General features: G+C 39.0%; 1 protein-coding gene across 1 annotated transcript; it reads right to left on the reverse strand.

The window, feature by feature from the left end:
- Positions 1 to 5,790: 5,790 nt before the first annotated feature.
- Positions 5,791 to 19,380, reverse strand: CD99 (CD99 molecule (Xg blood group)). Its single transcript, XM_018070984.1, has 11 exons — positions 19,206 to 19,380; positions 15,679 to 15,753; positions 15,269 to 15,328; positions 14,745 to 14,777; positions 13,811 to 13,852; positions 13,629 to 13,661; positions 12,210 to 12,281; positions 10,631 to 10,672; positions 9,990 to 10,100; positions 9,209 to 9,262; positions 5,791 to 6,012 (listed from the first exon to the last, which is right to left on the reverse strand). Exons 1-11 carry the CDS (start codon positions 19,378 to 19,380, stop codon positions 5,987 to 5,989), a joined length of 723 nt encoding a protein of 240 aa, XP_017926473.1. The 3' UTR covers positions 5,791 to 5,986.
- Positions 19,381 to 25,580: the final 6,200 nt, after the last annotated feature.

Consider the following 25,580-nt stretch of genomic DNA (forward strand, 5'->3'; position numbering starts at 1 on the left):
CTACTGATAAAGGCAATACTGCCAGCGCCTTAATCCCTAACTCAGGCTGCCCTGTTAGGGAATTAGAGGCCAAGAATCTGCGTTGCAGAGACTTGGGAACTGGCTAAAGAGGGATGACAAAAAAATTTTATAAACTTAAATTTTATAAACTAATTTTATAAATGTAAAATGTGATGTTGGACTACACAACTGAAGCATACTCAGCTCCCCAGTGGACTCTTATCTTCACAAGGTAAAATAAACATTGCTCATCATGATTTTTTCCATTGACCTAGTTTTGTATTTAATTATACATGTCCATGCATGGAGAGAGATGTCAGACAGCACCAAGTGTGATGATACAAAGCTTTGGAAAATGAACAAAATTCATGCATCTATCTGTACATGGACATACTTTAAAATCACTGATGTGATTAAATCCAGTTCTGTTACAGCCTCTCTCTGGCAAATGCATACGCCAACGCTTCTGTCCTTTGAACTGGATTGCAGCCATCACACTGGTGTTCGGCACCAGCAAGAAGACTGGTGTGCATCCTCTCTTGGGCTGGAGGGTAAGCTGCAGGGGGTTTTGTCAGTGCTGTTTTGTCTAGGGCAGCAAATAGCTCAGGACTCTACTCCATGAATGGCCAACCTGAACACCTGTGGTGGTGCTGGGTGATTCAGTTTAACGTGGGGCACAGGCTGCCCCCAACTGCATTTCTGTTAACTAGAACATACAACTGAATTCATGCTTTTATGCTAACTACAAAAAACAGATGCAACAACATAAGTTGGACTGATAGAACCAGATGATACTGAATTTTCAAGAAGCTTGATGTTAGAGTAGGTCAACTCCTCCCACCCAAATTTGAACCAGCAGAATGTTTTATAAAAGTCTGGCTTATTGTATCACATGGCTTAACTATTTTTAAGCTACTAATAGAAGCTTTAAGGTTCAATTTGTGTATCATCATTGTCCATGTCAGGGCCAATTGCTCCATCTCCAAAGAGTTAGGGACATTTAGGTTGAAGAGGTGACTTTGTCAGCCAGTTGAAACAAGAACTATACCATGAAATGAGCAATCCCGTAAATCCAGTTTATTTTTTTTCAAGAATACCAAAAGCAGGCCTGTGTGTGGTAATCTTCATATTAGTGTTGAATTTGCCAGAAAGGAACAGGAAAGTTAGCAAGGCTATGTACTAGTCCCAAGCAAGTCCAAGCACCTCATGTTCAGTAGCTTTATTTCAAAGCAGTTGCTCTTCTAAGTGAAGTCTTCCCAAAATGCATTCTCTCACCTGAGAGTGATACAAATTTATTGTGATATTGAACATTCTCAGATGAAGTTTGAAGATGATGTACATCTTCTCTAATTCTTCTGAAGCCAGCTACTGCTCTGTATAGTTAAATAAAACAATACAAAGGCAGCACTGGAAGGAGTGGACCTAGAGTAGGAGTCAGGATGTCTTGAATATTTATCTCACTTCTGTTCTTGGAGGCGCTGCAGGAACTCATTAATCTCAGTTCTGTCAAAAACATGCAACTGCTCGCCCAAGACAGCAAATAAAAAAACATTATATATTAAAAAGAAATATATAGCCTTACACCAGACCATATATTTGTTTTAATACTTTGAGATATCATTGACCCATTGCTTTCAATTTAAAGGGAAAAAAAGAGTTCTGACTATTATTCACCTGAGAAGGTGGATGAACTCTATCTTTTTTTTAAAATTTGTTCTTTCAAGAAAAACTCCAATATTTTAGAAATGGCAAATGAGGGTAGAAAAGGAGACAGCATGTTTGCCTATTCTTTATGCCACTTACTTTTTGCCCGTCAGGCCTCTCTTAGATGACAGAAGCTAAAAAGGAAAAAGAGGACAGCCACAACTCATCACATTGGCAGCTCCATCCTTCCTGTGGGCAGAGGTTAGACACTGCTCTCTTTGGCATGGGTAACCTGCTGTATGCGTCTATAGGAGATGAAAGAACTGAATTATACAGTAGAACTACTTGGGAAAGCCACTAATATCCTACACTACTCATCTTTTGTCATAAAACCAGAAGTATTTTAATTAAAATATTGAAGCATCCAGTAATATTAGGCATTAATTTAAATGCAAGCCAAACACACAAGTGAATTGGTGATACAACTTCTTGTCAACAGATTACAATTACTATGCACTAGCTGAAACTTTAATGTTTTTTCCACAAGCAGATGGAGGAACATGTATTTTATTCTTTGGTTCTTAAAGTACTCCAAATGCAGAGATTTGAAAAAAATGTATTTTTGCTCCATTCAAGTCCTTTTTCTATTCCTAATAATCACTTCCTTTCAAACAAATCTTTTACATTTGTGTAACAGAAAAGAGCAAAAAGAAAATAATATTTTCAGTTTGTAAAAAGGTTAGGGTTTGTCTCATCATCTTGTCAAGTGAAAAACACACACAGAACAGTATGGCTTAGATGGTGGCCTAATTAGTGGAAAAAAAGGCACAGAAATGTGGCACTGAGGGCGTAATTCAGCCCAAGATACACTGAAACCAGAGTGCACTAAAATGTTTTTCTTAGCATTCAAAATTTGGACTCACGTTGAAATGAGATGAAATAAGAGCTACAGTAAAAAGCTGCCAAATTTCATGCTTAAGAATTGCCTGCTTTCATTTCCACAGCCCGATGAATTTGTCTGGATAAGTATTTGAAATGGGCATCGCACTTGAAAGCCATCAAAATATTTTTAAAGTAGTCTTTTCCACTGAGAGCATGAACTAAACTGCCACCACATCTACCCTGTAGAAGCTAAAGTGGTGTATTATTCTACAAAAACATCCTGCTTTGATTATTCTTCCTCCTATTACTGATGGTAACTCCTTGTCCTCAAAGGAGGTAGACTGAAGAAAAAACAGAACTGAAGAAGGTGTGCCACAAGGATAGGATAGAGCTCTTTTTTGCCATCCATTTTAACTCAGTTTAATAGTAAAGGTACCTCACCAGGGTGAACTTGCAGTTTGGGCCTAGAAATGACAGTATTTTTTCATTCCACTGTACATTCCACTATATCTGACTGATACTTATACAGAAACTAGAACGTTAATTCCCAAATTTGGATCTGAAAGTCATCGCAGGTCATAAGGCCATGATGGGCAGCAGCTGATCTGTGGAAGATGACCATAAAACTACTTAATTAGGGTGATGAATAATTTTTAACTGATAACGTTTACTGTGCCAAGGAATGGGACAAATAATGAATTAGGATATTTAGCTATGTAATGTAATGGCAGCTGAACAAGGAAGAAACAAATCAAAGACTCTAGGGGTAGTGAGGCAAATAGCAACATAGCAATTAATATCCCAATAGCTGCAAGGGAACTGCTACGTTTTATCCACAGATAAGTAACAGAAATCCATAAATTGGCAGCCTCTCACAACAAGAGAAAAGCCTATAATTTCAAGCTTTCTCTTTAAACTTTTCTTCCTAGGTGGCAGCAGCGAGTCTTTCTTCCTTCCTTCTTCCACAACTCTGTAAGGGGGCAAAACTAGACATGAGAGATGCTGAAATCAGCATTACAACAGCCTTTCCCTGCAAACACTGTCTTTAGGTTTGCCTGCTTTGTGGAGTATAGTTGCCCCCAAAATTCATGCAGTAGCCTATGCTTATTTAGACTGAAAACTAGAATTAGTAAATTTGTTAGTATTTAGGCACTTGGCAACCCCTGCATTATTATCTCATTCAGTTATGGTCCTCTCACCTCAGGTGAGACAACGCATGGCCCTGCAAAAGTGTCTGCTTCTAAAGGATGTGATAATATCTGGATGAGGAACACTCAACAGTGTTTAGTTTGCCCATACTAAACCTTCTATTGCTGTCCATATTTTCAGTAGAGTCTGTGTTATCAAATCTTCTTCAAAAGCCATGCCTGTCCTTCACAGAGATGTCTTCTCTGCACTTCATACTGGTAAGCACCCTGTGAAAGCAACTCAAAACTTTACTGCTATTGGACAACTTTCTTCTAAAATAATTAAAATGTCTATAAGAAATAAATCTGAACATCTGATGGAGCAGGAAGACAAACTATTTGAAGGTTCCTTCTCTAGTTGAGCACCAAAAGTTTTGTATTTTTAGAACTACTAAGGAGAAAAACACATAAACCTTTTTTTTTAAATTTATTTTTAGAAAAATCACAATGTTGATAGGAGATTTTAATAAGTAATTTTTAAGCTTGCAAAAGCTGAAAAAGGATTCAAAAATCTGGTTAGCTAAAAGTTATTTTGAGCTTCCTCTGCCATTCTATTTCTAACAAACTCTGACTTATTTCTGTTTTCTCCACACTTGGCATTGATATGAGATACCTATTTATTCATTCAGGTGAGCAGGACGTTTCTTTGTATTTACATAGAGCATATGTTTATATAATAACCACTTTTGCACTCTCAAACACACTTAAAGGTTTTAGCACTTTTGTACCAAAAGCAGAAGTGGGGCAAGAGGCTTACAAATTAATTCCATAACAAAATACTAAAATCTGTGTAAAGCTTTGTTGTAAGCTAAGAAACATGTACAAGAAATTCTTAAATGAATTATCCCTGGCATACATTCATATTTGAATGTACAGATATATTTACAGGTTTAATATCCAAATTCAGTAATGACTTCTAAGATGTTCCATGAAATGTCATCTTCCTGTAGAATTTTGTCAGGTGGCTAAAGCACATTAGTAAGACACATATTGTAAAACTGCATGAAAATTTAAAACAATTAGAATGAAAGACAACAAAACTGGTCAGACCATTCCTTCCAGACAGAACTAGTTATTATTCCAGATTTAGTCCTTTAGTTGTTATGAGTTGCAGTTTTCCATGTTTCCACAGATCCTTGAAACCTTCCTTTCACTTTCAAGAGCCACAGCACAGTTCTCAAGTGCTTTCAAATAAGGATGCAGTCATAGGTCGTCATCCCAAGGGCAATCCTTCACAAGTCCAAAAGCACTTCTCACACGTATGCTATTTATACTGTTCAGTGGATGCCTGTGGAGTGGGGTTGGGTTGTTCTGGTCAGTCTTGCTATTTTGTACTTTTGACCTGTAGTACTGCTTCTGTCCCTTCCATGTGTATGATACACCTTCTGAATTCAACATTATTTTATGTTAAGCTTTTGGTTATGGAGGTCTAAAGATGTTAATCCCCACTCCCCAGTGCTTCAGCCACAACTGTTTAGACAATGCCAAATATCAATCTTGCTGGATATACAAAATCCAGCTATGGCTCTGATGTGCAAATAAGGCTTTTCCACAACTGACCAGCTCAGTACTCGCAAAGCAGGAAGAGCCAGAAAGGATGAAGGGTCTGTATGCACTAAGTTTGGGTTTTGTCAATCTGTACCAGACAGATGCAATGAAAAAAAATGCAAAAACAAAACTGAATTTTTGTCTCTTGAATGTTCAAGAACAAGTATCTCTTCCCTGGTGGCTGACCCAGGCAGCTACATAGATTGGGTCAGCAGCACCCACACCCAGCTCCATCATTCATACACAGTGAGCCACTTGCTTTCCGGTGCCCACAATATACACCAGGCTGGTTGGCTGGCACACCCACTGCACACAGGGTATTAAAAAAAATGCTTGTACTGCCTGAAAACAATGACATAACAAAACCTTAACTGCTTATTGTTTTTGGAGAGGTAAGGAAAAGTTAAACATACTGAATGCACTTGAGACACACCCAGTTGTCAGAGGAGCAAAGGCAAGAATGTAAAGGCACAACATACTTCTACACTCCTGTCATTAAGGCCATGTACTGGTGTGCAACAATGCTTCACAGGGCTAACCATACAGAAGTACTCAGGTCTAAGTCACACTCCCAGAGATGTTTCAAACAAGAACAGTTTTCTAATGCAACTTCAGACTCTGCTGTTTACTTTATGCTTTTTTTGTGTCCTTTTTTTTTTTTTTCAGGCAGAAGGCAGGCTCTCTATCCAGTTTCAAGATCTGTTCTTCATCACGTTTTCTTTAATTTAGTTCTCCAGAAGTGTGCGCTGAACTAAGAAGTGAAAAACAATTCAAGATTAGTACACTAAGTTCATGGACATTATAAGTTATTTAATAGTTCATGCAGACAACAAAGTTTCAGTAGGCATTTGGCACTGTGTGATAAATTCAGGTAAGCAGAGCTTGATTCTGTGAAGCCAAAACACTGCACATCAAGGTATATTACATGCCAGATTTCTCACTCAAATAACCACATCCTACTACATCAGGGAATCTATCTACACTTGCAGTTTCAGGCTTGCAGTTTTTGTGGATGCCAACATGAAATGGAGTACAGACTGTGTAAATAATGGAAAAGTAGGTTACTGAAACAAGGTGTCTAGGTTAACTATATTTTCAGGAAGTCAAAGATAAGCCTACATAAAATTTTAAAAACATAAATCTATTCTGCTGTGCCATCTGACCTGGCTTCATGAAAGACCTCTTTTAAACTAGAAGCTGTGTAGGTACACCAGCACTCTATTAGCAGAAGCAGAGCTGACATCTGCTGACTCCCAGAACTTAGATCAGGAGCAGCACCATTGTGATCATGGATGCCCAATTTCTTGGCTCAAAACATGATCATGCTTGTCTGCAAAATATAGTAGAGGTATAAAATATGGGATGTAATGTGACATCAATACGTAAGCAGGAATAATCATATATGATAACATCCTGAGTTTGACTTTACTGGTTAGAATAAAATATGCATCATCTGACACATTTCACATTTGAGTTCTGATGAATCTTGGACAAAATTTTAGGATATTCCAACTACAACTCATATTTTTAACTGCCTTTGGTATAGGTCTTTGAATGATCCTACTTGCTTCACTAATGCATCGCTGAATTGAGGATACCTGCCTATCTCCAGTCCTGACAGCCAGTCACAAGAAAATGATGTGCCCTTGAGAGTTTTATACATTTAACAGCTTAAAGGAAAAGTGTTTATAAAGATGACCATAAGCCAGATGAAAGTTTTTAGCAAACAGATGAAATACCTGAGAAAAATAAGATATAACTGTTGGGGTTTTTTAATTACACAAAACCCAGAAATAATTCTGTAGATTTTGAACTCACAGAAGAATATACTGAAAATATATACTGCTTTGGTACTTTAATATTCAGTATTTCAAAAACACTCAGTAAACTTCAGCACGAGGTTATACTACTTCTTCCTTTGTTGACCAGTCACAAGGGCTAGAAGACCAAGTTTTCACCTATACCATTTCCTCCAGAACTATCTATGGCTTTCCCAGAGCTAAACACCTGTTCTATCAGCCAAGTACCCTAGACCACCATAAGTGAAGGGTGAGGCTGTAAAAGATTTTGTTGCTTTAAAAGAGACCTTTCACAGGTGTCACCTTTGTAGGAAGATCAATTACGTGATGGTTCTTTCATACAAGAATCATTCCCTGTTCACAACAGAAAATGCTTTAGTTACAACAAAGCGACTTTAGTCCTCCTTGCCTCCAGTGTAGTTACATCTCTATTCTGATGCCTCAGAGCTTTTTGGATTTTTTTAACTTTTGTAGATTTTAGCAGTAGTTGTGTAGTAAATGCAGATTTTAATGTAGCTGTATTACACTCCTTACCCTGTAGCATAATAGTTACACATACCCAACCCTGTTACCCCATTTCATATCAATCCCTCTAAATTCTGTTAGCGTGTTTAGTCTTCTTTTCAAGGTAGAATTGTAGAAAAACACTTCTGTTTAAGAATACAGTACCCTAAGCCTGGACGAGGAGGTATCACACAGACACAGTAACCTTCAAGCCCAGAACTCTGGAGCAGCTCCAAGGACTATGTGTGCTGTGAAGAAGATGAAGATGAGGAAGAAGGGGTCCCAAAGATCCCAAACTCAATTCCTAAAGGGGCATGTCGGGGGGCAGAATGGGGCAGAACCAGGGATGGATAGACCTGGGATTGGATGGACCTTATTATAAAATCATAATGTGGGTGCACACATGTGCTGTGTATTCCCCTGGCCTGAGGCTAATTAAAGGACCAACTCCTTTTATCTTATCTTATACACTAAATTGGCCTGGAGCCTTTTTCTCCACAGTCTCTTTAGGCAACAATTCAAACATAATTATTTTTAATATACATTCTTGCAGAGTTCTGTATCAGTTTGTAATCAGAAAAGGTTTCAGATTCCAATCAGAAACAACACAGACTAATAAACTGCTAATTGCAGTTATGTATTACACTAAAGGAGCAGGCTTGTGTTTTCATAACTGTCTTTAATAATACTTCTGCAGACAAAATTCAGTTCTTTACTTTTTCTAAGCTCCTGTACTTCAATGACTTCTCAAGGCAATCAACCAATCTCTTCAAAGAATAAAAAACCAGAGAAGAGTGGCCACATTTTCACAATGCAATTCCTGAGTTAGTTCCAAGTTTGTTGTCATGGTAAAATCATAGAATCACAGAATCGTTTATTTTGGAAAACACCTCTAAGATCATCGAGTTTAACCATTAACCCCGCACTCCCAAGTCCACCACGGAACCATGTCCCCAAGTGCCACATCTACACATCTTTTAAACACCTCCAGGGATGGCAACTCCTCTACTTCCCCGAGCAGTATGTTCCAATACTTGACAACCCTTTTGGAAAGAATTTTTTCCAAATATCCTATCTAAACCTCCCTGGCACAACTTGAGGCCATTTCCTCTTGTCCTATCACTTGTTACCTGGGAGAAGAGGCCTCCATACAACCTCCTTTCAGGTAGCTGTAGAAAGCAATAAGGTGCCCCCTGAACCTCCTTTTCTCCAGGCTTTTCTCCCAGCTCCTCTCTCAGTCCATTCTTCTAAGAGGCTCCAGACCCTTCACCAGCTCTGTTGCCTTTCTCTGGACACACACCAGCACCTCAATGTCTTTCTTGTAAGTGAGATGCCCAAACCTGAGCACAGGACTCAAGGTGTGGCATCATCAGTGTTGAACACAGAGGGACAATCACTTCCCTAGTCCTGTTGGACACACAATTTCTGATACAAGTCAGAAATTGTATCAGAATTTCTGATACACTGGCCTTCTTGGCCATCAGGACACACTGCCGGATCATATTCTGCCAAAATTGATAGTTATAAGTATTTTTTTTAAACAAAACAGTGCAAATAATTTTCTCCACTATGTTAGATGTCAATAAAGTGCATTTAATAGGATCCCCATCAAAAATTGATTTTCCATCTAGATTCTTGTCTTACCAGGTGGCTCAGATTGTGCTCCCCTATGGCTATCCATATTCACATTCTCTTCATCTGCTGGGAAACAAAGAGATGTTTAGCGTTCAAATTCTCTTATATTCAAAGTTATTAATAGAGATAATTTGACATAAGAAACAGCATTGAAGAAAATGGGCTACTTGCTGGTAGTTGAGTTGTCCTTGTTTTGCCTGCATGTTCACTTTAACATGCATGGTAGAGATGTTACTCGGTTTCCAAATTTCCCAAATTACAAAACAGCAGTGCCTGGCAGGATGACTGCACTACCCCACACCAAAGAGTCAGAAAGACTGAAAGAGACAAAACCAAAGCTTCTGCCCCTCCTATCACCCACAGGATTCCCAAAGTTCTCTGATCTAAGTTATATCTTATTTAGATGGAAATAAAGCAGATAGCAAGACAAAGGTAAAATTTACAAAATTAGAAATGACAAGGTATTTTTTCAGCATGAAAATAGTCTCAAATCCCCAATCAATTTTCCTTAAGAAGTATTTTCTTGCAGTCTCTCCTGCTTACGTTTTAACAAGAAGTGCTTTTATTTTAGGAATGTAAAGCCTTAAGTTCTTCTATTTCTGAAAGTCTAATTTTTAGGCAAGGCATTCTTCAGTCACCCTGTCTTAGATGATTAGGTTACTCCCTGTGACCATAAATTCACTGGGCTACTAAAACTACCTTATGCATAGGATCAGTTTCTAGTCCCCATATAAAACCAAAAACACATCTCTTTAGACAGTAGAAAATAAAATTAATTTAGAATTCTTACCGCTTTGTTTGAAACAGAGTTTCTTCTTCTGGTAAGCAATGAAACTAGATACTGCTCCAATTACAGTAGCAGCCACAGCACTCACAATTCCAGCTATTGCTCCCTGAGAACCTGAAAAAAACACAGGTTTGCATACATTTTTCAGAATTGAAAGTCATGTCAAAATTGTATTGTTTCAAAGTAAACCCTATGAACACTTCCAAAAATCATTAAACTGAAATTACATGAAACTGTAATCATCAACTCTTTCTGTCTTTATGCATAATGAAAAGTGATTTGTCTCATTTTATAACCATTGATTTCTTAGCAATGCCTGTTGTTAAGGAACTTAAGCACTCCTGTTCTAATTTCCACTAATTAAAAACGCTACCCTTTCATGGCAATATCTACTTTCCATGTGTGCGATCACTGCACCAGCATCTCTGAGACCTTAACAATTATGAATTATTTGCAACATAGAGATTTTAAAGGATTATGAAAGCAGAGCTTGAAAGTAAGAATTCCACATTCCACAAAAATTTTTAAGTTGTAACCCACTCCCAGTAGTCAACATTCTAGCAGAAGATGAGCAACACAGAAAACTCCAGAAAAAAAACTTCATATATCCAGACGCCATCGTACACACAAATCCATGCATTTACCCTCATCTTCTTGGCCATTATTTGGAGTTTGGCCCCTTCGTTCTGTAAAAACAAACAGAAAGGTTACATTTTACATGTCTAAAGAACAGTCATATCATAATTGACAACCCTTTTGTCAATTAATTATCCAAAATTACAAACCATCTATTATATCCATACTCTGGCATTCAAACTTTCTGCTTTTAAAGTACTGGCCATGGTGGTGTCAACTACAGCCTTGAGTACTCAGCACTTCTACAAAATGAGCACAGAGCACTTGTAAAATCTGGTTTAAACAACTTGTGCACCACCACAGAACACTCAGTGGAGAGGAACAGTGTATATCTTCAGAGCAACACTCAGCTGTATTTCCACGGAAACAACTATCTTCTCCTAAAATCCCAGCCTCGTTTACTAAATACTTCTGCAATTCTCTTTGCAAGCAAGACAGATGTTCTATAAACACTAACTATATTGGTCACAATGCAACTTGTACCATTGCAGCAGGAACCCGTGCAGATCAAAACACCCCACAAGTCTCCACAGATATTTCTTGCCCCTGCCAATTTTCAAGATACTGCCCCAAACATAGCTTGCTTGAAAGGTGAAAGCTACCCAAAAAAGTGGCATAGGTAATCTCTGTCTAGGATAACTCTCTGAAGAAGTCAGTAACCATTGGCACACCTCAAACCCCATCAAGACACTTCAGCTAACTCTGATCTGGAAATAATAAAGTTTCAGTAACGCACACAGGGATGACTAGACACATCCCAAGGATGACCATTACTGCAGCCTGGTTGCAGTGACCACCTCTGTACTCAGCCGAGCCACAATGATTAGAAATGTCAAATTACTGAAAGAAAGTCTGGCAAACTATGAAACGGTTTCACTCTGCTCAGAGTAGATACACCCTACAAAGAATCATATGGTTGGAAAGGATCTTAAAGATCATCTAGTTCCAACCCTCCCTGCCACGGGCAGGAACACCTTTCACTAGACTGGGTTGCTCCGAGCTCCATCCAAGTTGGCCTCAAAACACTTCCAAGGATGGGGCATCCACAACTTCTCTGGGCAATCTGTTCCAGTGCCTCACCACTCTCACAGTAAAAAGTGAAGATTAAGAATCATCTGGAAGTGTAAGGATCAGTTCATCCTTTGGGACAAAGCATATTTTTGAGAACATGGGGTGGATCTTCTTCTGGTCCACCTTCAGACCTTCTAACTACAAGAGCTAAATGAAACTGACAGTATGTCACAGAAGATCTAAAAATAGCACCTGGAGGACTTTAAGAACTACATTTATGGCAAATTATGAAGTACCACATTCATGCCTCAGTTCAAAAAGCCATCCTTCTTAGTATAACAGTAAAAATCATGGAAGTTTTACCTCTAGACAAGTTTTACCTCTTAATTATTTGGGGTGGGTTTTTTTGGTAGAGATGGAACACATTACTTTTGAATTCAAAGATATGCTCTTAAGCTTCAGATACCAGAACTAAAGGTGTTACAAATTAGAGCATGTTAACCAGCTTGGGAGCAAGATTTTATCGAAAACTCAGGTAACCACAGAAACAATATGAAGCACGACCTACTGTCTTACCATTGCTGCCACTCCCATCACCTCCTCCTTTTGGCGAATTGCCATCAAGCAGATCTGCATCATCAAATGTGCCTATAAAAAATGTAAATAGCATTACCTTACTTGTTTTAAGTTCAGTGAAAAGACACCTCAAGGCACATAATGACATGGAAATTTTCTCAAGATCGTTCAGTTGAATTCGTCGTGGTTTTAGGCTTAGCATCATAGTCACAATATGCTCACATTTTAAAAGCCCTCACAATGTCAAGTCCCTTCAGCTGAGCACTACACAGTTTGACAGCAGTACTCCTGCCTCCAGACTTTCTGAACAACTGCGAGAAGAGCAGAGTAGCACAAATCAGGCTAAGAAAGCAAGAAGCCCCATAAGCTACTTAACTGGAATAACCCAAGTCTCCCTATGCTGTGAAAGCAAAGAAAGGATGCGGATAGGAAAGGATCGTTTCTTTTCAAGGCTGCAACTGTGAATGAATCTTCAGAGTTGGGTTTCTTAGTCACAAACAGTCCAAATGTAATTTATTACAGGACATTGGTCTAGTCCCTCTCCTTTTCCACTGAACCCTACCTTACGGAGCATTCCCTTCCCCCTCTCATGGGACCTTCTCCTCCTTCCCTCTGCTGCCAAATGAATCCTTAGTTTATGCAAAGCAAATATGTTTCAAGTAGCAAAATTAAAAGTATTGCATCAGAGGATGTTTTAGTTGGGTGGCGAAAGCACTGTACTGAGGCATGCAAGACCCAAATTCAAGTATCTGCTGCAAATCAGAAAGAACAAGAACCAGGGCTTGCATTCCAGTTAAGGACTCTTTACCACAATGTTCATGGATAATGGCATTTTCACAAGTGCATCGATCTAAATCTGTTTTGTTTTGGGTTAGGTAAAGACCTCTAAATCACAACAGGCAGGGAAGGACATGTATTTAAGCCTATCTTTCAAATACAAATAATTGTATTACTTAACTGGGCCTTTAAAAAAAAACAACAACAACCCCCCCCACAAAAAGAGCTTTATCTTTATCTTTAATTTAGATCCTTTAAGAATAAAGATCATAGGCAATTCCTATTTACCTTCTGGCATGACTAGAAGGGATTCAGTTTGTAAAGACGAAAGAACTCAATCCAATACATGGGTGCTCCACCACAGGTAGCCAAGCACAGCACTGCCCCAAGCACACACAGACTCTGTCCCATCCTGCCTCCTCCCTACACCATCCTGCTTTTAAGTGAAAGTGCCTCAACAGCTTTGTTACGGAATTTCAAGACTGCTGCAAAGTTTATTTGCAAGACAACTTTTCCTCAATCCTCAGTGTTTATCCAGTGCAACATCTGACACAGAGAGCAGCCAATTAACATAGATCAATTAGTAGAAGTGTAACTGAGACAGTAAAACCCTGATTCAGGAGTTTGTGCTAGAAGCCTTACCAGTGTCTTTAGGTTGATCTCGCTTGGGGTTATCTACATGCAGAAGAGAGATTTAATGAAAAAAAAAGAAAAAAAGGTTAAGATATAAAAACTGGACTACAATACAGTAATGTTGAAAGGAACTGGGGTAGATTAACAAATACTCTTCTAATGTTCAGAAATTCCTGTTAGGTCAGTCTTACCAGTGTCTCTAGGTTTTGCAGGAGGATTTGGCTTGGGACCATCTGTAAACAAGTTAAGAGTTAGAATAAGTTACTCGTGTGAAGAGACCAAAAGCAGAGCATGCAATAACCTTGAAAGACTATTTGACCTAAAAAAATGGTATCAAAACTTCCCCATGTCATTTTTCCTTTCACTAACTAATGCTGTATTTGTTTGGCTATTTTAGCTAAACACTGTATTTTAATGCAACTAACAGTGTTTCTGCTATATTAACCTGTATGTCAGATCCTTGCTATAACAAACATATACAGAAGAACTGTTAAGTATCATTTTAATTTGCACATTGTATTTCAAAGGCTGAAATTCTTTACATTTTTCTATCAGGTACAGATTACTTGGCTGTTTTCTCTTTTAAAATTACTGGGTTTTAACCAATAATAAAAGTTGGTACCTCGCTTAAAAAGAATAGAATTAAAAATATGGTCCCCACAATGACATTTCATTTAGCTTGCTACAAAATTGGAGAATAAGAGATCCTAGTAATTTTTTCTGTATTTGGTCACAGTCTTCACATCGGAAAGAGTATTTTCCCTCAAATTATTTCTAACATATTGATGTTTACTTGTGCTACTAAAATTACTTCTATAAAGGAAGAGATTACTTCAGATTTAAAAACTACTTCCATAAGTAATAGTTTATGGAATTAGTGCCATCTAGTGAAGATACAATAATGAAACATGTAGGACTTGGCTAAGAAATTATTGAAATTCATACAGTTTTTGTGATCTAGAACCTTTAAAATGAAAGTAAATAAACATAACTAGACTGTAATTATTTTATCTGCAGTCTGCTACCTTAATCAACTCAGTGCCCTTTATTACATTTACATCATAAAGCATGGATAGACATTGCACAAATACATTTGAGCAGTATCCAGGAAAACATGATACTTACCAGGATGAAGAGCATCATCCAAGTTAAAATCATCTACAAAGAAAGAGGGGAAGTTTTAAGTGTAATGCAAAAACTGAACTAGTTTTAGACTATTTTTACACAAAATGCACCCACCTCACAATGTTTTCACCAAGAATGTAACAGCATGCTCATTCAACAGCGGCCCACAGAGGAGCCCCACAGTTACCAGGCACTATCTGCCAAACGACATGGTGCTTTTGGTGATCATGATACCTGTCAAGAGCCAGCTCAAGGTGAGCAAGCTCCAAACATGCAGACTGAAAGTCAATAAAAGGGATTTTCACAGAGTCTTTAAGTTTGTGAAATCACAAAGTACATTTGTGAAAGCACTACCAGGAGACTCCAAAATTAGGAAATCCTTTTGCTTTTAGGGAACTGCTTTCTTTTATAGAAATATCACAACCCTGTATGCCACTATGTTGAAAAGTTCATGCCTCTCAAATTATTATGTACACTACACCTGACTTTACAATAAAAGACATTACAAGCCAATTATATCCCACCAAAGTCCTGTGGTGGTGTCTTCTGAGATGGAAGAGGCTTCTTTGTCGTCTTTATCTCTCCTGTCAGAGAAGGTTAGAGGAAAAAAAGTTAAATACTATTTAATACACTGTTCAGAAGCTACACAGAAGACAAATATATGCCTATACAATGAAAAGCACAAGATCAAATCTATACAGCAAGACAACTTCCCCTTAAAAGAAATCCTTAATTGTTCCAAAGACAAATTTGAGTTCTATGTGGTCAACGTCTTGACATACCCATAGCTGAATTGTTCCACTGAGGTTTAAACCAAACATACACAGGGAAGGTTTCATGCTTGGTCATGTAGTGATACTTGGCAACAAACAATTCAGAAGAGCATCCACTATTTTCCCGCCTACCTCCCAAAATTTGTGAGTGCAATAATTACCAAGTGCATCTTCTAAGCTGAAGTCGTCAAAATTGCCTGTAGAAGATAAAAGAAACAGTAAGGACACTACTTTTTCTTATTCACACCCAACACTTATTAAAGTCATAAACATATTTCTGATCTATCTTATGTTTTCTGCTCCCTGATTCAGAATAGAATATTCTCAGTCAGGGTTGAAGACATTCTTTGCTATTTCTCCAGATCATTATCCACAGATCTCTTCAGAAAAAAAGGAACAGCTCTAAAAATTTGCTCTATAGAAAGGACCCAGAGGGCCATAAGAGTCAACATAATGAACTTAATCCTTTATTCTTGCCACTTGCTATTGCATGCTTTCTTAGTGCCATCCACAGCATATTCTTTCCCAGCCTTCTTTCCACTGAACCACAAAATGAGCAGGGGGACAGCTCCAATGCACAAGAATTTACGAGATTCAAGTGTGAAGAAGAGGCTTGGAGCACAAAGGCCATTATGGAAGTCATGTGATCAAGTATTGCTTTTAAAATCTTGGCATTAAAAATTAATTTTAATGGGTTTATAGGACTTATCTTTCCCCCTAACAAGATTAGCAGTATGAAGGTGGTTAAGATATTAGCATATATGATCTTGAGCAGTCTCTTTAACTTCCTAAAACATAGCTAAATGCAGCTGGTGCCACTAGAGGCTCTCTACTCCAGGTGGATTAAATTCTATTTTCAGTCTTTAGGACAAAAACACCCACTCTTGCTATATTAAGTCAATTGGTAGAGCTACTGCTGCTTATCCAGCCAATTGCAAGCACTAACTCAATATATACAATATAAAAACTGGCTTCACAGCATAAATACAGTAGTGTGATCTCAGCAGCAGAAGCTTGTAAAATAAGTGGACAGCTAAAACAACTCTTGGGGTATTTCTGATTGTTCATTATCCCTATTTTCACTGAAACATGGAATAAGAAAATGGCATGGAAGTAGATACTGGCTATTCAAGGAAAAGACATACAAATACACTGCTTCAGCCCAATAGAAGCTGAAAGACTTTTTCTACCTACTCACTATCAAGCCAGACAGAGCAAAAGTTATTTCCAAACAGAACTACCTGAATTCAGAGGATAACTGCACAAAGCATTGGTGTGTCTGGCTTTTCCCCTAAGAATGAGGCTACCAAAGAGGCATCAGAACTGGTTACTGTAAAGTCTGAAGAGAGGAATAAAAAACAAACATCGAAATCAAACCACAAGCAGAATGTCCCTTTCACTTGCATGACAGACCAAGCTAAGACAAGGACAAGTCATGACTTTAATATCAGGAATGATGGATGCTCCTAAACTTGGTGACATCTTTCCTCTTAAATGAGGTAAAAATTGAAATCTCTTTTACTTCTCAGATAACTGCACTAATAATGCCTTTTTTTTTCCCCTGAGAAGAAAAGAGACTAAGATACATTTCTTTTTTTTTTTTTTTTTTAATAGGGAAGCTAGGAATGACAACCAGAATGGAACAAAAAAAAAGTGTTCATCTGGTCAACTGAACTGCTACAGCAGAAACTGAAATTTGAAGTCTAAGCAGTGATTCCCATAATGTAACATTTGAACCAAGAATCACCTTGCTCACAGCCAAGTAGGGTTGCTTATCTGAAGTCAATATCATCTTGCAATACAATCTCAAAAACCTCTGTAAAATTAGAAGATGCTAAGACCCCAATGTCAGTTACTTTTGAAGTTACCCCCTTGGCTACACTACACCAAGAAACCTCCATATTAACAGGCAAAAAGAGGTCAGAACACTCAAATTTAAACAGGTATTTGCATAGTTGTTCCTCAACTCTGAATTCTAGTTTATTTGTTTTCTCGAGTACATGTATCTCTCAGGCTACAGTCCTCCTGGGAAGAAATCCTAAGACAGGACCTGATCAGATATTTCATAGTCTGACTCTAAGAAGGCAGGCAGAGGGATCTGTTGAAGATGCATACTCACTCCTCAAAACACTCTACCAGAGTAGCAACCGGAGGATGGACCATCACGAACTATTAACACTATCTGTCTCAAAGTTAAAGCTATATCACTAAGAGAATGAACATTACACTGGTGGGTATATTTCAAGAGCCCTGTTTCTTTTTAGGAGGAGTGACAGATGGAAAAACAAGCACATCCACTCAACATTATGCTTTGGTGCAGCTGAAATTTGAGGGTATTTGAAGAATTTCCCATTGCCATCATGAAACATAGTCCAGGAACTCAGAATAGTTCCAGCTGCAGTGCTTTCCCTTAAGAGGAGGAAACCATTGTAAAAAGGGGTGCTTTCAGTGACATTGCTATTTTAAGGGACTGTTTTCACATAAGATCTTCATGAAGAAATAATTTAGGATGTGACTGCTGACTGCCAGTCTCACAGAAGACATGCTGCTTTGACAGAGGAATAAACAAATTTTAGAGTTAATAAAAGAAAAAGATCATGCTTTATTGACTGGAGAGGTTCAATATTCTGCAACCACACTTCTGCTTTCTGAGCATGCAGCAAGATGCCAGAGTCCTCACATACATTACTTTTTTGAGATAAAATAGCAGAAAATGTCAAATACTAGCTTATGAAACTGGTTACAATAATCTGCACTCTAAGGTGCTGGCAGCCTGCTTTCCCAGCAAAGAAAGGTGTTTCTCCACTGTTTATGGCAAATCTTCCTTTGTCTTTAAAGCAGATGCTTTTACAACTGTATTCGCTCAGCTTTTGGTATGGGTGGGTCCAACTAAACTAGAAGTTCAGTGACTCAGCCTGAAAGAAGAAAAGCTCAGTACTAGGGATTCAGCCAGTTCCAGGAAAGAAATAATCAGAAAACAGGAGATAAAGCCACAGAACCAGACTAAAGGTATTATCAGGATCCAAGAAGAAAAAAAATCAGCAACAATACACTGCACTCCCTACAGGTCTAAGGAGCACCCAGAGCAACTAAGCTTATAAGCATTTTCTTAGTCTAAGCAAAGATATTTACAAATAAAGCAGATACTATATTGCATATAAAGCATGATACAGCAGGTATTTCTAGCTCCTAGGGGCATGAGCATATTCAAGAACATTTCAGAAGTGTCTACACTATTTTCCTTTCATGTCTGTAGCTCAAATACCAGGATCTCAAGAGACGTATCTTTAGAAGGCTGTCCCTAGTAACCAGCATAGTCTGTGTTAGCTGTGGGAAAAACAGTAGGTAAAACAAAAGAGCAAACATAGGTTTTTGAATAGTTGAAGAGCTAGAGGGTATTCAGGAGATCCAAGTAACTATGCAAATAGCAATGCTTTGCAAAGACCTATCACCGCTCTCACATACTTACTGCTACAGTATTAGTCATATTTACATTCCACTGCAGAAGCTGACAGGAGCTTTGGAAACTTCCTCCCTTAGTCATGTGAATGGCAACACACCAAGAAAGGAGACTTGTGATGAATCACTACAAACATAACTTTCTGACTTGAGCAACAGACTGCTTGAATTTTGTTTTCCTAAAAATGCAGTGTTCTCCTTCTTCCTTCCCTCCCTCTCTCCCCCGCACCTTGTGCACAACAGAGTGCCACAGAGTCTGCAAGCTGCAATTGGTCTTCCAGTTGTCGGCCTATGGACCAGGTGACAATGGTCACCTTGTCTTCATCCCACAGCTCGACATTACCTGCCACTCCATCAGTGGTTGACTTACAATCAAGAAATATCTCCAGTTGGAAGGGACCCATAAGATCATCATATCCAACTCCCTGCTCCTCACAGGACTAACTAAAAATAAACCATATGAAAAAGAACCTCATTCAGACACTCCTTAGACTCTGTCAGGCTTGGTGCCATGACCACTTCCTTCCTGCCTTTTGCAGTGCCCAATCATCCTCTCAGAGAAGAACCTGCTCTTAAGGTCCAATCTGAACTTTCCCTGATGCAGCTTCATTCCATTTCCTTGCATCCTGCTGGTGGTAACCAGAGAAAGTAGATCAGAACCTCTGCCTCTACTGCCCACTTGAACAAGCTGTAGACTGCTATGTGGCCACCCCTCAGCTTTCCCTTCTCCAAGCTGAACAAACCAAGTGACCTCAGCCATTCCTAGTAAATCTTGCCCTTGAGGCCTTTCACCATCTTGGGCACCTCCTCTAGACATATCCCAATAGTTTGGTCTTTTTATTGCACTGAGGCTCCTAAAACTGTACACAAGGACTTGAGCTGAGGCCGCACCAGCGCAGAATGGAGTGGGACAATCACCTCCCCCAACCAGGCAGCATTGCTGTTCTTGATGCACCTCAGGGCACAACTCGCCCTTCTGGTTGTCAGACTGTTGACTCATGTTCAACTCGCCATCAACTCAACCCCTCAGATCTCTTTCAGCAGGTTGCTTTCCAGCCTCTTGTCTCCAGTTTTTACATAGAACCAGGATTATCCCAACCCAGGTGCAGAATCTGGCACTTGCTCTTGTTAAATCTCATACAGTTTGTGACTGCCCAACTGGTGTCTGTCCTGCCCCCTAGCCACTTATTTTCATGAAATATGTAAAAATCTTGAGCTCAAAGAGGCCCCTCTTCCCTGTAGAGTTTGCACAAGGTTTGGTAGCAGTCTTGCAGGACAAGGATACTGGTAGCCACAAAGGCATAAACTCGGGAAACCAGGCGAAAAGCAGCTTTTCCAATTTCCAGCAGGAAAACTGGGTAACTGGATTTTATACTGTCATGCCTTGTGCTCCTTCTTCTTGGGGACTGAAAACACGAGGAGTAGAAATATTCAACACATAATCATAACAGAACCTACAGAAAATACAGAAAGGCCAACACATTGGAACTTGTTCAAAAAGCACTTTAAATATGAAAACATAGACATCCCATCCCTTACAATTTTTTTTAACCTTAACAGCACTTGATTTCAATCCAGGTTTTGCCCCACCAGCATTAGTTATCTACTAATAAAGGACTTCTATTGTTCAGCTCACATTTTGACAATTATTTTCCAGTATGTCCTAAGGCAAAACCAGAGAAGCAATTTAATTACAAAAAAACCTGGGAGACAGGTGACTTGGCTCTCCATATCTTACTCTAAGAACTGTATCTCTAATGTTTTAAATGGAGAACCTGAAACATGAAAACTACTTGCAGCTAGGTAGCTAACAGAGGAATGTACTTAAAACTATATTCTTTCTTCTCAGCCAGTGCAGAGGTTTGTAGGTGAGATCTCTGCATATGGCAATGCAGACAGGACGTTTACATTTACTGCTGCCAAGCAGCAGTTTATCCCTGCCCAGAGTCTCATCTCACACTGTTGATTTCAAATCCTGTCCCTCCTACAACTACCGACCTATCAATGCTGCTTTTCAAGTTTGCTTTCTCTGCAGAGCAACTTTGCATAAAATTTTGTTTAGCAGAATGAAGTCCCTTCCTGCTTAAAACAAATATGCCCCAAACACCAATAACAACTGTAAATCAGTCAAAAAAGCAAAGACAATTTTTTTTTTACATCTGGAGAGTGTCTGCTTTCTGCATATCTGGAGCTTTACCAATGTAACTGATGGGAATAAAGTCAGCTAAATCTCCACTGGAATGAATAAAAAAATTTATTTCCTCTTCAAAGACATGTATAAGACCACCCTAAAACCGATCATATTTCGTTTTTGTACAGTGATAGAAAAGTTTCTTCCCTGAAAAGTTACTTTATTTGCACCTATCTTGAAAACACAGTACACAAAAAGTTAGACAATTATGTGGTCTAATCTTTTTGTGATCTAGCTGCTAAAAAGAGAGTTTAAACTTATTTTTGATTTATTTTAATTTGAATTACTAACTATTCCTTCTGTTCCAAAATGGCGACTTAATATTTTTAAAAGCCTACAAGGCTACATTTTGACTCAAACTATTTACTTTAGCTGTAGTCATGGGAGGGTTTTTTAACAAAACATAGTAAAACAAGCCATTTACCAGAGATGAAAACAATCATATTTTGAAGCAGTTTGGGGAATTTTGCTTGTTTAGAATTTTACCATGCACTGGGCAACTTTTGTTGCCCCTTTGAGAAAGTAGGAAAATATAATAAGGCTCTTAGAGCTCTTATTAACGAGAAGCAGAGTTTTCTGGGGGAGGATTTGACATAGGAGTAAGAGGACAGAATGAGTAGCTCTGAATCAGCAGAAAGCATACAGAAGAACTGAGTCAGTTGCAAAGCTAGAGAATTAACACGATGGCGACAGTCCTGCCAAATGCAGAGCTGCTTATACAGAAATGAGAAGGGGTGAAAGAGAACTATACAAAAGTAAGAACTCCTGTGACTCCCTTCAGTCAAGTAGTGAGGATAAAAGCAAATATTTGGCATCTTAATCACAACCCACCCAGTGATGAGTTGCCTACTGCAGTCTGATTCTTTTCTTACAGTCTGTAATTCTTCACATTCATAACGCATGTGACCACTCCCCCTCCAATCTACAGCTGGGATGCTGAGTGATAACCCTCAGTGGCAAAACAGCACCAAACAGAAGAGCCACAAATCCCAGATCTTCTCCTTAAGCTTAAAAGCGCTTCCAAGGCACTGTCACTAACAGCAGCTTGGGAAGAGCTGAAGCATATTCTACACTCTGGGGAAAGCTGTTTTGTTGCAGAGAGTGCCGCCCCCGCACGTCCAAAATAAGCAAAACCCAGCTGACCACAGACCCGGGCAACCTTCAGTGGCTGACCCTGCTGGAGCAGGGAGTGAGACTGAAAGGTCTCCAGAGGCCTCCTCCAGCCTCAGCACCCTGAGGTTCTATGACATAGGCCCATTCTAATCACTGGACTAAACTCCTTGTGCTACAAAAGTCACAGAATTACAAATAAAATAAGTCACTCTGCCCATCTGCAATTCTTTATACATATGAGAACTGAAACACATTCCTCTGTCTCCCAAAGCTTGTAAGTAGAAACCTACACTACACTAATAAAAGCTGTTAGAAGAACATTTGGGTGACAGAAGTGTGGCACTTTCATCAAGAAATTACAAGATTAAGTTTTGGGGGCACTGAAATAGGAAGCAGAAAGAGAGGAAAGGGGTTTTGCAAAATTCAGTAAAGGTGCTGAATCCCAATGACAACACATAAAAAGCTATTGGACATATTTATTTGATTTTTGCACATTATTTCTTACCTGTAATTTCAGGAGGGCCTGACCCCAATTCAAGACTGTGTCATACACTATGCTTATTGCTATTTCACCTATGTACTTGGCCTTACCAAGCAGAAACACATTACTAAAATTAGTGAGCATTTTAATGAAGCATTTTCTAGATAGCAAATATTTAGTTTCCTTTTTTGTCAATTCAAGGTCGATGGCAAAACGCAACTGGCAGACAGAAGCATCATCTTGTCTGTATCCATGCGTAGCATACCCTTGAAAAAGATCACAGGTGTCTGGTTAAACATTGCCTCACCTTAAGTTATTTAAAGCCTGCATGTTTGGTCCTTGCACTTGCATGCTGAAATTTTCACCCTTCTAGGTAACTGGTCTTGAGTTCCTGGCATCCTTTCTCATAGCAGCCCTAAACTACACTGATGTCACTGTATGCATTAAGCATGAAGTTACTTGATATCAGCAAGGCCAGCCCTGGGGCCACTACTGCCACTGCCTTCTCTTGCATCAACAAAGCACCTGCAGAAGCCAGCCCTGTCCTTTGGCCCCTGGAGCAGGCAAGGATTACCCCTGTCCCTCTTCCCAGGTCTCAACATAATCACTATTCCCCTAGGGAGGCTAACAGTGGTCCAACACACCCCTGATTTCCACCACTGTCTCTTGAGAAACCTGTGCCAGGATTGGATAAGGAGCTCTGAAGCAGTCAGGAAAACTTGTTCTCAAATCTCACCAAGATCAAGCAGGCACTGGGTACCTACTTTGCATTCAGCCTTTTGAAATTCTGTCCTAGCATAAGAAATGTCAGTATCTCATTTTTATAAACCTAAGAAACCAAAAGTCTTTAAGTACATGTTGCTCACAGTCTACAGCTTCAAAGTTTAAGCTGCTCGAGAGACAGGATTTTAAGCTTTCAGAAAGCTAACAAGCTTTCTGACAGCTACTACTCACATAGCCTAAATTTTCATAACCAGGTGCATTCTTACCACAAGGCTCACATTTACTTGTTATGTAAGTTCTCTTCCTTAACTATTACATCAATCAGTCTTTGTAGTATTGAAGTATATTAACTTTGTTAATGTATATTTCACATTATACACTGCAATGCAGCAAGGTAGTGGAATTTTACGGAAGACTTTGGTATTGTTCATGCTTATGTAAAAGAAAGTAAAGGACAGCTCAGCTCTGTAAATAATAATTTTATACCTTGGAAGCTCAGAGTTGTCCACAAAGGATAAAATATATGCCTGATAACAGCATCCTAGCCCCTCTAACACCTCTCTGAAATCCTCCCATCATTTGCTGGCATCATAGATAAATAACTAAAGTGAGTCCGACTTCAAGAATGTCTGGATCAGTTGAAAATCAGCAAGAAATATAGGTGCTTTGCAAAGTATTACTATAATTAGTATTCAGTACTGTGGATGTCAGCGACTAGTCAAATTTTCTTATACTTGAACATTTAAAACCCACAAGAATCCTGTGTAAAACCACATTGGGGTGCCCCAATTTGGCTAGGATACCTCGTATGCATAAGTATTTACCCTTGTAATTCTGTATTTTGCACCCTAGCCTCTCTCTTCAGTAGGCAAGGACCTGCTGCAAATTTTGGTAACATTCTCCAGAGGTCAAAGTCAGTATTCTCAGCACCTCTCCTTCTTCCAGTGCCAAAGAATCCAGTTACTTCTCCAGGATTTCTGCACTTACATCAAGAAATACCTTCCGCAGTTCCTGACAGGAACCCTTCTGCAGTTGACTGACATCCATGAAGCCTTTTGCTCTGAAGTGTGTACTTCAAAACAGCAGCCACATCACAAGCAGTCAAAACTAGTCAGCGCACAGCAACATACACACACTGATGGCACTAACATGGGCACCAGTGGAGATGACAGGGCTGGAAAGGGGCATGCATTCAAGGTCCTTCAAACACTCAAGTGTTCTGGCCTTCATGAACAGATTCATGAACATTAAGCCTCACTGGGATAACAACCCAAATTGCAGCCAGCACCAAAAATTAACAGTCATATACACTGGAAAGACCATAACAGTGTTTAATCAAAGGATTAATTTCCAATTTAAGAAAATTGTTTCATTCAAGCAGGTTGCACTCTCTTCTCTATTGTGCAATTTAATAAAATCATTGGTTCTCCTGAAAGTAACTACAACTGACATCAAACAACTTAATGCTATTTTATCAGCAGAAGTTTATCCAGACAGCTTCTACTCAGGTAACAACAGCTTCTCCTCCTTGCACTGAAGACCTCTATATGCATTTCTACAGCTCAGTACCCTGTCCAGCCTTTTGCAGAGAAAGACAGAAGTGTTTTCAGGGAAATTGTGTGATGTCTTTAGCCACGACTTCAAGAGTTGTCTGCTTTTTCTGCTTATCCCGATTCAATAAAACACTTTACACAGCAATAAAGGATGTAAGATTGAAAGCTTTCCTCCCCAACAAATGGTCAGGAAACAACAGTATTTTCCTTTGTCTGCATCCTTATTTGCTCACACTACATCTCCGGTAGCCTCTTAAGATTTTGAGGCAGGGAGGGATAGAAGAAAGAGCATTCCCGGGGGGCTCAGAGGAAAATGGAAGTGTAGCAGCAGGGCTCAGGGGCTGAAAGGTTAGGGGGGTCTGCACTAGATGAAAGATGACAAAATTTTAGCACATGGAAGGAGGAAGTACTAAGAAACCAAAATCTGTGATCTGGCAGGCACTGGGTAAAAATATGCATTGGCTCCAAAACCTCAATTGTTTTACTGGTAAATAATCCTCACTACGATTAAGGAAAAAAAAGTTAAATTATAATTTATGTTGA

Source organism: Manacus vitellinus, unplaced genomic scaffold, assembly GCF_001715985.3.
Source record: "Manacus vitellinus isolate BGI_N305 unplaced genomic scaffold, ASM171598v3 scaffold_2_pilon, whole genome shotgun sequence".
Taxonomy (NCBI): domain Eukaryota; kingdom Metazoa; phylum Chordata; class Aves; order Passeriformes; family Pipridae; genus Manacus; species Manacus vitellinus.